Raw genomic sequence first — 13,417 nt, 5'->3', positions numbered from 1 at the left:
CCTCACTCCCCGAGTTCTGCTGAGGGCTGGACTGCCATGCCTGTTAGGTCTTGTCTCTCCTCTTGCTTGTCTAAAAGTCACTAAGGCTTCTCACAAGAGGAGGTACAGGCATTGTGAGATCCACAATGAACATTTTTTCTAAAACTCCTGGTGCGGGGAGCGCCTCTTCATCTTCGCCACGTGCGCCAGCCCTTGTTCCTGTGGACCAGGGCCCAGGCCGACCACCATCACTAACTTCTTCCCACATCTAGTGCTTGGTTAGATCCTCACGCTCCAGGCGTTCGTGCCGAGGTCCACAGAGAACGTGCAGGCTTGACTGGGAACGTGTGAGGCTGCCGGGCGGCTGCAGCAGCCCAGGTTCCATCCTCCTCAGCAAGGCTGGAGGAAGTGTGTCCCCACTCATTTTGAGTGGAAAGATTTATTTTCCAAGCCAGAATTAGTCGTTTAGGCTCAGAGCATTGAGCTTGGGAAAAGGATAATCAGAATTACAGCTTCTGTTTGTCTTTTCTTTTGCATTTGGCTTCGCCCGAGTTGGGGAGGGAGGGTTTCCCTTTGTAAGTGTAACTTCCTAAAACGAATTCTGTGCACCCTCCTTCAGTTCATAGATGCATGTCTATCCTCTGTGAGAACCATTTCTGTGTCTGCTACCTTAATGGGTTTTTTTTTTTTTTTTTTTTTGTCTCCGTGTCCTGTCACCTACCCAATACTTGGCCTGTGTGTCACAGCCGACACAAGAGCGTGGGCTCAGCCAGCCGTCCTGCTGCCTGCCTGAGCAGGGTCGCCCTGCTCCCGCCCCCCAGTGGAAACAGGTAAAGGAACTGCCCAGGGACCAGAATGGGTGCTGGGCCTTCCCACCTGCTCCTCCTCCGAGCCAGCCGGGTGGGGCCTGCACTGTAGAACCCTAGGTCACGGGGTAGGGATCTCTCTGCACACTTGAGTGGCGACTCTGGGGGAAGGTTTAACAGACAGTACTGATAGTATTGCATGACTTGTTTAACTCCTTGGGATTTGGGAAACCAGTGAAAAGAGTGGGCTGTTACATTGGTGTTGAAACTAGCTGAAGCTATGTGGTACCTGTGTTCAGGTACTTAGCCTTTGGGGTTTTGGTGTTATAACCTTTGTCCCAAGTTGACCTTTGGCTGAAATGCATCTGCGTGACCCCTGGAGGACAATCCCGAGTTTCTAGAGCTTGGGGCTCGGGCAGTGGTCTTCTCGTGTTAAACAGGAAAATGTTATCCAAGAAACAGTCTCAAACTGGTTTTTTCCTTGTTTCAGATCATGGACAGAGATGATCATGGGCATTTTCTCAGTGTTTTGTCCATATTTAAAATACTCGTTTTGGAAATTTTCACTCAAGTTTCTGCAGGATCTCCTGTAAAGCTGCTTCTCCTACATAGTATAGAGCGGGGCAGAAAGAAAGAGGGGCTGGTGCCTGGCGGGGAACAGGAAACCCGCCAGAGCGGTGGGAGGCCTCTGCTCTGTTCGCCCCACGTCACAGCCCTGAGTGCGGCCTGGGGTTGCTGTCTCGTGGTTTGGAATCGCTGAGGACTGGGGTTCTGAGCGGTCAGAGGGGCTGACCCTGATTCCCTCCTGTGCTGGGAGGTGCTGGGGAGTGGTGAGTTAGATTTTAGTTGAATTACACTTAGGGCAGAATGTTTCTTTTTAACTTTCCGTTTGATAATATGCACGTTAAGGCAGGGCCCTTGAGGCTGAGGTGGAAGCTTGGGGGCAGTGTCCAAAGTCACCATGAAGCCAAGCTGCCTCTCTCCCCATGCTTGGGGAGGGGAGGTCTTCTGAGGAAAACTCATTAGAAATTCACTTCTATTTTCCTTACTTGCCCTTTGCCTAGGGTAGACCTTTGAAGTCTAGGTGGAAGGTATGATTTGAAGGTTGGTCTTGAATTGAGTATTACTAAAGGGGAAGGTGAACTCTGCACTACGTTCCCAGGTTCTTACACTAGTCACGGAGGGGGCCTGAGACAGGGAAACACAGTCGGTGGGTGAAGAGGTGACTCTGAGTGGCACGTCCTGGAGTGGCTCTGGGTGGGCATCCCAGGAAGCCCGGCTCAGGGACCCGAGGGGCTGGCTCGGCCGCCGCTGCTGCCTCCGTCCCGCGGAAGATGGGCTTCGCTCCCGCTGGGTGCTGGGCTGCAGGGGTACCCGGAGCCCTGCTTCTCCTGTTGCTGCAGCGGCTGGGAGCCTCCAGCCTGTGCGGTGCTGCCTGAACGCACCCAGGCGGTTTGTGATCATGGTCAGTGGAGTTGAGTAGGTACTGCCAGGCTCTCCAGGCCGAACAGACCCTTAAAGTGAAGGCTGGTCTGGGGAAGGGGCACCGGAGATGCTGGTCAGAAGCAGCCGGGTAGCTGGACCCCGTTAGATCCTACGTGTAGAGCGGGATTGTAATGTGCTGGGCTGTGAGAGGACCCGTGACGCACAGCTCTCACGTCCTCGTGAGATGTGTTCACAGACGACTTATCCCCAGTGCTAAGTCAGGGATGGCGTCATGAGCCTTGCTTTGCCCATTTACCCCCTGAAAGACAGAGCACTGGAGGGCCACGCCAGTTGGCACATCAGCCCATGGGCACAGGAAGTCCAGGGGTGCGCCCTGGGGGCTGACGGTGCGCCTTCCTGTGACCCACTTGCTGTGTCCCTGGAAGCGGCTCCGACTGAGGCAGGCGGGTGTGGCGAGCGCAGTGGTGAGGAAGGTGTGGGGATGCCCGCTCCTCGTCACCGTCCTGTGACGTCCCCCGGCTCTTCCCTCCCCACCTCGTCCCCTTCTGATCTCAGAATTGGGTCCTGCAGGCAAAGTCTGCGGTTAAGCAGCCTTGGTTTGGCTGTAGATGGTCAGTGGTGTGGGAACAGACGGAGAAGTGGGTTCTGTGGCCTCTTCCCCTCTGGACTTTTCTGGGAGCCGCCCCACACGGTAGCTCTGGGCGTGAGGAACCTGAGGCTTCCTCTGACTCGGGAATCTGGTGGTTCCTTTAGCACTGCAGGGTTCTGTCAATCAGAGACAGGTTCACGGGAAGCGGACACCGTGGGGAAGTGATGCACAGACACTGTGTGGTGTCAGTTAGTGAAAGGTGTTAATTTTATACCCTGTTTCCTGTTCTTTCTTGTATTTCTGTGGTCGTCTCCCAGAACCTTCCGCATGTGAGTGAGGGGACTGAGCAGGGGAAGCAGTGGCAAGACGTGGGCGTGGGTGGCCCAGGAGGTGCTGGTCTGCTGCTGCAGGTGCCCGGGCGCCCCCGCCGTGGGCAGCAGTCACCACGCTCCCCCCGTAACGGGAGTCTGTGTGCCCTTCTCTCTACTTGTAACTGAGCCCCTTTTACCCCCCAGCTTCCCTGATAAGCCAGCAGAGAAGACTATGCCCTGGTCCCTGGCATTTAGAAAGTGCTGCCGTGCAGGTCCTGACCCCGCAGTGGCTGCAGAGATGACTCCGGGATCTGCAAACAAAGCGCCTCTGCCCCGAGGCCACGACAGGCGGGACAGGCCCCTGCCTGAACTCACCAATTTGTGCTGAGGATGGATGGGTGGGGAAGGGCCTCCGGGATGCTTTTGGCAAATGCCTTCGGTCCTTCCAGACCCAGCCTCAACGTGGCCACCATTTCACCTGTGTTCTCTCTGTTTGTGTCTATCGGCATAAAAGCGACAGGAAAAGGAGCATTCTCGGACCTGCCCCAAAAAAGTGATCACACTCTCTCCTCCCCCTACTCCGCCTCCCTGTCGGGCACGTGGCGACCAGCAGGTGACCCCCTCTGCATGCTCCGCTGTCCTGTGTGCCTGCCTGCCTGTGTGGGTGGCCAGGGGAGAGACCAAGTCAGGATCCCGTCATTTCAGTGATGACTTACTGGCAAAGCGACCTTTGCTGGTTGGCCTCAGGATAGCACATCGTCCATTCAAACCCTGGGTAGTTTAATCTAGTCTCGCATCACAGGACTACAACTGTGCAGCCACACACTAAAATTTAAACTGTACTTGACACAGATGCGAGGTCCAAAAGCCCTGGAGAGCATTTTTCTATAACCCCATTGAAATCAGCCATTTTTGTCTTGCTGCCCAAGGAGATACAGTTAAGGTGAACTTTGGGAAGCTCTTTATAGGGCTCCACTCCCTGAGTTTGGCTCCTTCTGATTTTGAGAGCCCTGCCTCTTGCTTATCCAGCTTTTGCCAACAAACACCTGCTCTTTCCGTCTACCCCACTCACTGTCCAGGCAGACCACTGGAGAACTGCTTCAAGGCGAGTTAACCACACGTGCTTTGTGGCCAGCACGCTCATATGAAGTGCGTTTATAGAATGGCTTTTTTGACTTGTGTTGTATGTCCCTATAAAGTAAAACACTGATTTTGAAGGTAGGATCTATGGAAAGACATTTTCTCAGCTATGGTAGCCTATTTAGAAGGTGATCCCATAATGTGTCTGATATGCAGGGGCCCAGCCTATGTCCCTGGGTCTGGATGCTGAACCCTTGTTAGGGTAGTGACCACCCTGGGCCCTGTCTCTGCCCAAGAACCAACATGGGCCATTTCCTCTGAGTCAGGCAGTGTTCTCATTGCTTTTCCTGTGTCGTCTTGGTCTGTTGTCACAATAACCCTACGACGCAGGTCCTGTTATCCTCACCTTTTACAGATGAGGAGACTGAGGTGTAGGCTAGGGAGGCCAAGTAGTTTGTGCGAAGTCACACAGTGAGCAGCGAGCTAAGAGCTGAACCCAAGTGGTGTGACTCTGGAGCCTGAGCCCCGGCCTCGTCCTGCCCACGGAGACCGCACGCTCACGGGCTCTGGACAACAGAGTGGCCACGTCGGGAGCTCCGGGTCAGTTCTTGCAGCGGGGCAGGGCCATACGGTGAATGCTGGGCTATCCAGAGAGTAACTAGGGGCCTAGATGCCCCAACCCCACGTCGCTGTGTTAGTGGTTTCCTCAGGGCAGCGGAGGCGGCGTGGGCCTGGGTCACGGTCCCCGGCCTCTTGGGTACAGCTTCTGTGCTCACCTCGCCCCTTCGTGCCGTGTGCTCATGGGGTCTTCTGTGGACTGTTGTCGTCTCTAATGCCTTGGTGTGGAAGCTTCACCCTCCTAACCTGCCTCTCCTGTTAACCTTCCACTGAATGCCTCTGATCACGTGCTGCTGTGTGAAAGAAATATGTTTGTTCCACCTTTGTACTAACCGTAGTTCCTTATTTATCCACGTAGCTGACCTCATTGGAGGCCAGGTGGGAGAACAGCTGTGCAGAGCTGTCCTTGGGTCACAGGATTTGATGTAGACGGGACTGTGGTTACTTGGGGTTGGGGACCAGTAGGCAACAGGTTATGTGTTGAAATGAACTCTCACTTTCTGGGGCTGTCCCTTAGTAGGTCCAGATAGAGCATTTGGATGGAGCTTAAGTTTCTACTTTGTTGCCAACAGACGTACAGCGATCTTGATGCTGACAGCCGTGGCAAGCAGAGTCCCCACCACGAGAGGGTAAAAGCACGACTGTGGCATGGGATGCTGGCAGCCACACAGATGCAGCACGCTGGGGTGGGGCGCAGGCGTGGCCCCTCTCCCTTGCTTTTTCCACACTCTGGTCACCCAGCCAAGAGCCGGGAATCTTTTCGCTTACAATGATGACCCTTGCAAATAGCGTTCACGGTGGAACATCCATCCACTCAGCGTCAGACCAGATAGGAACCCTGAGAGTTTGTGCCCTGTGAACGGCCTCTTCCCCTCCCCACCCCCCCTTCCCACTCCCAGATATGCACCTTTGACTTCTGGGGAAGGGTCGAGGTCAGTAAGCAGGAGGCACTTGCTTGGCTACTTCCGGGATGCTGACGTAGAAATACTGAGAAAGCCAAAGCCCTTAGAGCATGGGGATCCTTCAGGTGTGAAGAGGACGGGGGCGGGAAGGAAGGTGATGACAAGACAGGGTCCATGATGAAAAGTGGTAGCTTATCTGTTCGAGGCGCTAGTAGGGAGACGCCTGAGCGCACCTGGCCATCGTGTGATCTGACGAGTTGCAGAGTTGCTCATCTCAAAACCTGCTGGCTATGAAACTTTTTTGGTTGTTATTGTTACCCTTAAATGGAGGCCTGAGTGGGTGTAGCTCTGCAGCCAGAATGAAGAATCATCTCTAACTGTTCATTTTACATGGGCCTTCTCTTATTTTTGCCTCCCTCTCTGCCTTTGCTCTCTGAGAAATGCCCTCATGGCTGAGCAGTAAGTCTGGTTCCCTCCTGGACCCATTAGGAAAGTAGTGGTAGCACTGTCTTCCTACCAGTTGCCAGGCAGGAAGCAGGCCCGGGGTGGGGCAGGGGGGCCTTTCCATGTCACCCGTGTCACCCACAGCTTCACTGCCTGTGCCCAGCCTTTCTTCCTTCTTCCCAGGCTGGTTCCTGTCAAGAAGAAAGCTAGGCACTTTGACTGCACAGGGCAATGCCCTCCGTTTTGGGGAAGGCCTATTTGAGGAGGTGCTGATGGTCTTGAATGAAACAGGGTCTCACTGGGGAGCGGAGGGAAGTCGGCGGAGGAAGGAGAGATTGAATGGGGAAGCTGGTAGAAGTTGGGGCTGCAGGGCACTGAGGACAGGTGGAGTTTGGGGCTCAGGAAGCAGCAGGGTTGGCGGGAGTTTTCCTTCATTTCCCCGCTGGGCTGGTCTCCAGGGTCTTCGGTGCAGGGTTGCAATCCAGGTACTCCTGGGGGTCACTGTTTTTGTTCCTTCCCGGACTCTCCCTCCACCACCCGCCAGTCCAGCCGTGCGCTTGCCTGCTCTCTGCCGTCCAGGGCGTTTCTCTCTGGGCCTCTGGAGCAGAGGCTGGTGACACCCCCATCACCCCTGACACGCCTGAAGCTTTGAAGTTCGCGCGAGCTGATGGCCGAGGGGTGCTTCTTCCCTGCGGCCCTCAGGTATCTCAGTCCGAACCTGTAGGCAGCGGAGCAGTTCTTGCTTGCCCAGCTCGCAGCCCCTCCTGGCTCGGGGACCGAGAGCGCCTGGCTGCTGGGCCCGCTTCTGCTCACACGCCGCATGCAGTCTGCAGAGTGTTGGGGCCGGCTCCGGGGCAAGCTCGGTGTCTGAGCCCCACCGGGAGGAGGAGGAGGAGGAGGGGCCACTTTCCTGGCTTTTATGGAGAAAGCGAGCTTTGCTCCAGAGCTGTAGTCTCTTGTCTGCTCCTCGCAAGGCCGGCAGAGTGACAAGCTGGTGGAATCTCCTTGTGCTCAAGAGAAATTCCAGCCCAGGCCGTGAGGGGCTCTGCAGGGCACACAGGACGTGTGAATAGGACGCTGCCTGCTGGCTGGCAGCCCTGTGCACTTGAGAGCAGGGCTGCAGACAAGGCTTCCTGGGGGGCCGTGTTCCAGCGCGGGTGTGGCTGTGAGTGTGAGACACAGTGGGAGCCTGGAATGAGCCACTGGTGCTTCTGGAACTAAGAGCGTTTCTTTACTGCGTTTGTCATCCTGATAAAGGGTCCGAAACTGCCGAGTTCCTTGTGTTCAGGTCAGCGTGTAACTTTTAACTCAACGTTTCCTTTGATTTTTTCTCCGCCTTGTATTTTATAGCCAGAGCCTGAGCCTTCTCGTCAATGTTTTGTCGACCAGTGGGCGCTTTCTCTAAGCCTCCGCTCCGCCGGCCGCCCTGCCTCTCCCTCCTCTGACTTCCTCCGACAGGTAGCGGGGCCCAGGGCTTGGCCAGGCTCGTCCTCTTCAGCCTGCACTTTCTTCACCCCCACGAACGGCAGCCTGCCTCCTTAGGAATCCAGCTGTGTGTGTCCGTCATGCATGTGAGGTCGGCAGGCGTCCACCTGAGTTAAGGAGGCTGCTAGCTTCACTGCAGCAAATTCTGTCCCAGTCAACCCACTTTCATTATAGTCCAACTGTATCAAATAATGAGAAAGCATTTTGTAGCCGTTAGCTTTTTTTAACTCCAGACCTCTTCCTATTAATGTGTTATAAAATATGAACCATTGCGTAATTAAATCTCTTAAAGACAGTGGTGGATACGCAGTATTCTGGGTGCCTCTTGAATTGTAATCTCTTAAGGAATGAACTCTGCTATTTCCTATGATGGAACTGACCCAGCTGTGGGCGAGTTTACAGAGAGATTGCAAGAGCTTTTGTCCTTTCTGTTTGTTTCCTGTTCTTGAGCTGGTAGCAGACTGTACAGAATGATACGCATGTGTGGTGGCCACAGTATAAGTCCAGAGAGTGCTACATTTCGACTGTTTCTTAAGAGTGGGGAGAGGAAAACCATCTGCTTTTCATGCCAGAAACACACCTCTCTTAGGGGTGTGCTCGTCAGCACTGTCACATCGCTGAGAACTGAAGTTGACAGATGCCTTTGCACCAGGCAGCCCTGGGCTATACTTGCTAAGAGTGCTGGTTCTGATGGGAGAGCAGGGTCCTGGCTGAACAGGGAGGCCCTGGGCTTGCCCAGTGTCCCAGCCTCAGGCTTGGCATCTGATCCACGCTCCCACTCATCTGCTGCAGTTTCCTGCTCCCTGGCGTCAGCTGTTGGATGCTCAGCTTGGCTGTGCCTGGGTTCCTGTCTGTTCCAGGCTTAAGCTTCCCTAATATTTCTAATCCAAAGAAGGCTTAGGTCTAAGAGCCACTTGTGTTTCTCAACCACAGATGGGTATAAGCTGTGGAGTTAATGAGCAAGTGGCACTATCCTTTGGAAATCTCCTTATTTTGAATTGAAAATTGACTCCTCAGTTCCAGCTGAACCTAGGAGAACTGTTGGCTCATTTGTGCTGCTGTCCTTCTTGTATTTACACAGGGTCAGTTTCCCCCTAGAGCCTTCCTCTGGTTTGTCCCTGCCCCGCCCAAGAGGTGCCATTGCTCAGGCTGGTGATTCTCTTACACAGGGTTTCGTGTGTTCAGACCGTTTCCTGATGGGGTTGTTGGCATCCCCAGCACAACTGCTCCCGGAATGTTTTGGATTTGGAATTAGAGTGAGGGCTCCTCAGACCCGGCGGGCACACAGCTGCCGAGAGGCGTGTCATACACACTGGGTGTCTGGGCCGTCCGCACAGGACGGGCTCAAAGCTGGGCTCCCTCAGGAAGGTTTGCCATTGAAATTTATAGTTTTCTCCTGCTGCTTTGCTTTTTCAGCATTGCTAGAAAGAGGATTGAGGTGGTTGGATTTTTTTTCTTTTATCTTGTTTCAACATATAAAGATATAACCCCTCCTGGACTAGAAACACATTCTGGCTTCCACAGCAGCCGTGTCGGCAGCGCCCCAGCTGGTCCAGAAGGCTTGGTCTCAGGGCTCAGGGGAACACAGAAGTCTCCACGCAGAGAATGGGCAGAGAAGGGTTCTTCCTGGTAAAACCCGGGGGCCTCTGGTGCACAGGACAGGGTCTCTGAGCGAAGGAGGTAATAGTGAGGACGGACGTCATCCCCGGTGACACTGGGCTGTTGGCATCCGTTACCCAGATGGAGTGTCTGCTTTGCTTTCTTTCTAAATGAGGAAATAACTCCCCAGGCACTCTCCCAGGCCCTGGGATGTGCCTTCAGTCTGGTGCCCGCTGCCTTAAGGGAGGTGTCGTCTTAGGTTCTTTGAGGTTCTCTGTGTGTAATCTGAGCCGCTGGGTGGTAGGCCCTTCTCACTCTGTTTGCATCCATCCTGTCGTCCCGCCTCCGCATCCCCCGCACTTCGTCCAGAGAGACATGAGAGACCAGGTTCTCCTTCCTGAACTTCACTGTCTCTGTGACCATCGCTGCCGCCTGTGCTGACACCAGTGTGTGGACACTGACACCGAGTCCCCTGCTCGTGGGCACTGTGTTGGCATGTTTGTTGCTGCACCTCGTATTCATTTTATACCTTTCGAAGATTTTTTTCCCCTGTCTTCTTAATTTATTTTTTTTTTTCCTTCTCATTTCCCTCCTTTCTGGTCGTTTAACAATCTCCAACCAATAGAAGTATATAAAGATGTACACGGGCGGAGTGAGCTCATTGGCTGAGCAGATAGCCAATCAGCTTCAAAGGAAAGAACAGCCTAAAACCCTTCTAGACAAGAAGGAACTGGTAAGATACACTGAGGGCACTGTCTGTCTAGATAAGACAGCCCTGGTGAACAAGCCTGCTTTGTTCTAAGTAGCTCAGTGACGTATGTGGCTGCTGCGTGCCATGTGGTAATTATTTTTTGAGGTTGTCTGAATTTTGTAACTGAACTTCTGGGACTGAAACCGTTGTTTAGAATGTTGTGTGAACAGCATACTCAGTATCTCTAAAGTGATTGCTCTAGAGTCCAGGGCCTGTGTCCATGGAGAACCATGGGAACACCTTCAGATCAGAATCCGTTAAGAGGATTCGGTTTGTTTGTTATGAAATCGAGTAGAACAGACGCAGTGCCAAGTGCTGCGTGGGCACCAGAGGCACCGGCCTGCAGTGGTGCGCGGCTCCCGTCCCCAGGCAGAACCGCGTAGGGAGGGTTGTGCGCCCTGGGGAGGGGCCGGGAGGCCTCGACTGATGTGTGTCCGCCCCCCCCGACCTCCACCCCCAGGGCTCCATGAAGAAGGAGTTCCCACAGAACTTGGGAGGCAGCGACACCTGCTACTTCTGCCGGAAGCGGGTCTACGTGATGGAGCGGCTGAGCGCCGAGGGCAAGTTCTTCCACCGGAGTTGCTTCAAGTGCGAGTACTGTGCCACCACCCTGCGCCTCTCGGCCTACGCGTACGCCCTCGAGGACGGTGAGTCCCCGCGCTGGAGGCCGCACCCAGACTCAGGGCCCCCGCTGCGTTCTTACACAGACGCTCTCTTTTCTGCCTCTCCTGAGCCTTGCCATCCACCCCCCTCTAGTCTGTGTTTTCTCCCAGACTCTTATAAATATTTCTGCAGAGTCACCAAGCTGTATCATAGATGACTCAGTGACCATGGTGATGAGAAGGGCATGTGTTTACCTAAATCGTTTCCCTGGCTTCACAGACACCTGCTGTCCTATCTCACGGTGGGATCTTAAGATAAAAGGGACCCGAGGAGAGTAAGTCTTTTTTGTGTTCGCTTTAGAGAAGAAGAATCACAGGCCTATAGAAGCCACGTTTCTTGCCTAAGGTCAGTGACAGCACATTGAAACTGTACCCCCTGCCACTGTTCTCAGACCTTGGCTTCCTGAAGGCGCCTGAGCTGTGCCCAGTGTCACCCGTGCTCTCTCGTATCAGCATCTCTGGTGAATTGAGAGCACGTTGCCCAGGCCTCAGTCTGGTTACTGTGCTGTTCAAGCCCTGACCTTTTGTGATGTTTGTTGGTTTTATAGTGGAATGACCTTGTTAAGGTGGAAGGTGGAGAATTATGCAGACAGGTAACAAAGCCTGATGGAGAGGCGTGTCTGCCGCCTGAAAACCCTTTGGGGTTAATTGGAAAAGGTCACCGGAGACATCAGTGATTCCTACGCCCCTTCCTACAGGAAGCAGAAGGGACCTTATGAGAGGCCGTCTTACTGATTCAACAGTAATGAAAAGACCCAGATTAATAGAAGGGGGAAGTAAATCCTCAGGTCTCTTGCACTGACTGAGGAGACTGTCAGGGGACGTCACACGGGAGAGGGACACCCTGCGGTGAGGAAATAGTCCTCCAGGCTCTTCGACTAGTGAGCAAGGAGCAGCCAGAAGAGCCGAGTGGTGACCTGAGAAAAGCTGACTCTTACTGTTGTGGCACCTGATGCTCTTGTCACATTAGTGAAAAGCACCACCCAGCGAGGGAAGAGGTGAGACAATTGTCTACACTGTTAGGTGTCAGTATTCCCACACACCTGGTCTTTGGATAATGCCTTTGCTCTCCCGGATGGGGTTGGCAGATGGGGCCCACCCAGTGTTTCTGGAAAGATCCCTTCAGACCCAGCGAATCGATCCACGAGTAGTTTTGCCCATAGATCGTGCGCCACACCTTGGCCACATTCTCCTGAGGGCGTGGATGGTGTAGGAGGGGCCGTCCCGCTGGAGTGACCCGGCAGCAGACGGCGTCAGGGAGTGACCGGGGGCGCCGGCGCGCAGGGCAGACTGGAACTTCGTGAGGCACAGAGGAGGGGGAGTCCGGGAAGCTCAGGAGGGTCAGGAGCGACGTAGCCGTCCTGCCGTGCGTGGGCTCTGGGGCGTGGTGGGCGAGAGCTCCGCAGAGGGACGGAGGAGCCGGCGTGCCCAGCGGGAGGGCAGCGGAGACCGGGGGAGTGACCACGGTGCGGGGGCCGGACGAGCAGGCCCACGTGCTTAAGCACGGCCTTCCTGACAGCGGGCTTGACCCGCTCCCCAGACTTCCGCCCAGGTGAACCTTTCCCTCAGCTCCGCCCTCCTCAGTGACAGCTGGACTTGGGGAAGGGAGGGGATCTTAGGGGTCCCGAGGGTTTAGCCTCATGAGGTTCAGAAATCTAACGGAAGAGCCTCAGGTAAGAGAGAAAAGGGCAGGGATTGTGGCTCCGGAGAGAGGGGGTTAACCCAGCCCGTGCCGGGCCCTTAGCAACATATTGTGACATGTCATCCTCATGACCACCGGAAGGTAGCTAGCTTTATTGTTGTAGTTTTACGCATCAGGAAACTGAATTCAGAGAAGCTGTAAGTTGCTTGTCCAGGTCCACACAGCAGTAAGTGACCTCCGAGGTCCCCCAGGTCAGACGTCCTGGGGTGAGCACTTCTGACCCACGGCAACTCCGGCCTGGTCAGTGGGGACTCACTCACCTGAGAGAGGCGTCCAGGTTTTACCCTTGTCCCTTCAGCCCCTTTAAAAGGATGCCGTCTTTCTGTTGCCACAGACTAGCTTATTTGCCTGCTGCCAGCTCTTAAGACAAGGACTCTAAATCAAACAGTGTGTCACGTCTTTCCTGTCCTCTCGAGGAGAGAAAACACCATCCACTGAGGAGGTCTGTGAAGGGCCGCCCTCGGGATTGACGAGCCCGCTGCCCCCCGCCGCTGCCCCGTGTCTGCTCCCACAGGGCAGCCCAGGGGACCTTAAAGAGACAAGCAGATCTTCCCGGCCTCCCACTGTTCACCCTGACAACCCCTGTGGCACAGGTGGACCTGCAGTCCCCGGGGCTGAGAGCTCCGTGCGTCCTCCCAGCCTGCCCCCCGGCCCCCTGCTTCTGCCTGTCCCCTGCGAGCTGCTCGCTTCTCCGTTGCACTGACACGCGTGCGCTCGCTGTGTCCTCTGCTGGAGTGCGCCCCTCCCACCCTCACGGGGCAGCCTTCTGTCGCCACACGTTCTTTCCCCGGAGAGGCGGCAGGGCTCCTCTGCCTCCTGACCAGAGCGTCTCTGGCTCTGACCTGTCCTGATGGCTCTGACCTGGAGTTGCTGGGGGAAGGAATCTGTGGCCCGTCTGCCTCAGGCTCGCCTCTTAGCTGTCTGTTTTCTCCAGTTCCATCTTCAGTCATTCCTACATTTACTGTCAAGGTTCCTGAATTTACTTAGACCATCTAAAATCAGTGACTTGATGGGATCAACCATGTTTCGTGGTCGCTTTGTGA

General features: G+C 54.8%; 1 protein-coding gene across 1 annotated transcript in view; it reads left to right on the top strand.

Annotated features, from left to right (window-relative positions):
* MICAL3 (microtubule associated monooxygenase, calponin and LIM domain containing 3) overlaps positions 1 to 13,417 on the top strand; it is a gene marked incomplete at both ends in the record, with an annotated part of 97,127 nt that overhangs the window by 20,408 nt on the left and 63,302 nt on the right. The window contains one exon of the mRNA XM_079715002.1: positions 10,471 to 10,657. Within this exon, the coding sequence (XP_079571128.1) occupies positions 10,471 to 10,657 (187 nt within the window). The remainder of the gene's footprint in view (positions 1 to 10,470; positions 10,658 to 13,417) is intronic.

The sequence above is a fragment of the Hyperoodon ampullatus genome (assembly GCF_949752795.1).
Source record: "Hyperoodon ampullatus genome assembly, chromosome: 11".
Taxonomy (NCBI): Eukaryota; Metazoa; Chordata; class Mammalia; order Artiodactyla; family Ziphiidae; genus Hyperoodon; species Hyperoodon ampullatus.
The sequence above is the reverse complement of the archived record's forward strand: the minus strand, read 5'-3'. Positions and strand labels throughout refer to the sequence as shown.